This window comes from Crocuta crocuta, unplaced genomic scaffold (assembly GCF_008692635.1).
Source record: "Crocuta crocuta isolate KB4526 unplaced genomic scaffold, BGI_CrCroc_1.0 C28073615, whole genome shotgun sequence".
Classification (NCBI taxonomy): domain Eukaryota; kingdom Metazoa; phylum Chordata; class Mammalia; order Carnivora; family Hyaenidae; genus Crocuta; species Crocuta crocuta.
Window position 1 is genome coordinate 1 of NW_027548246.1, and position 815 is coordinate 815.

At 45.4% G+C, this 815-nt stretch overlaps 1 protein-coding gene across 1 annotated transcript; it reads right to left on the reverse strand.

Annotated features, from left to right (window-relative positions):
- Positions 1 to 6: 6 nt before the first annotated feature.
- LOC144219024 (olfactory receptor 9K2-like) lies at positions 7 to 807 on the reverse strand (the record flags this gene model as incomplete). The annotated part of the gene is made up of 1 exon (XM_077749013.1): positions 7 to 807. A coding segment is annotated over one exon (801 nt), but the record flags the coding sequence as incomplete, so codon positions are not given.
- Positions 808 to 815: the final 8 nt, after the last annotated feature.

Genomic DNA, 815 nt, shown 5'->3' on the forward strand with positions numbered 1-815 from the left:
TAAAGCTTTTTTCTTCCACAGGATTTTTCCCAAGGCTTGTTTGACATCCTTGTTTCTTAGAGAGTAGATCAGAGGGTTTAACATGGGTGTGACCAATATGTAAAATACCGAAGCCACTTTACGCAGTTCAGGATTGCTCGGAGGTGTGAGATACACAAAGGAGACAGTCCCATAGAGCAAACTTACCACTCCCAAATGGGAGCTGCAGGTGGAGAAGGCTTTCTTTCTCCCTTCACTGGAAGGGATCTTCAAGACTGTGGTCACAACGTACATGTAAGATACTACAATAACAACTATTGTAGGCAGAATAATGAAGGCAGCCAAACTAAGAGACACCATCTTATTGACAGAGAGATTCGAACAGGAGATCTTCTCAATTTGGTAAGAATCACAGTAGAAGTGATCAATGACTCGGGAAGCACAGAAGGACACTGAGAATGTTGTGCTGGTCTGGAGGATGGAACTGAGCCAGCCACAGAGATAGGAACCAGCCACCAGCTGAGTGCAAAGACGTCTTGACATGTGCACACTGTAAAGAAGAGGGTTGCAAATGGCGATGAAGCGGTCATAGGCCATGGCTGCCAGGACGAACCCTTCTGTTACAATGAAGAGGGCAAAAAAGAAGAACTGGGCTGTACACCCTGCAAAGGAGACAGTCTTTTTCTCAGACAGGAAGTTGACCATGGCTTTCGGGGCAATAACAGTGGAGTAGGAGAGGTCAATGAAGGAGAGATTGCCTAGAAAGAAATACATTGGTGTGTTCAGCTGGGAGTCAGTCACAATGATTGCCATCATACTAATGTTCCCCAAAAGGA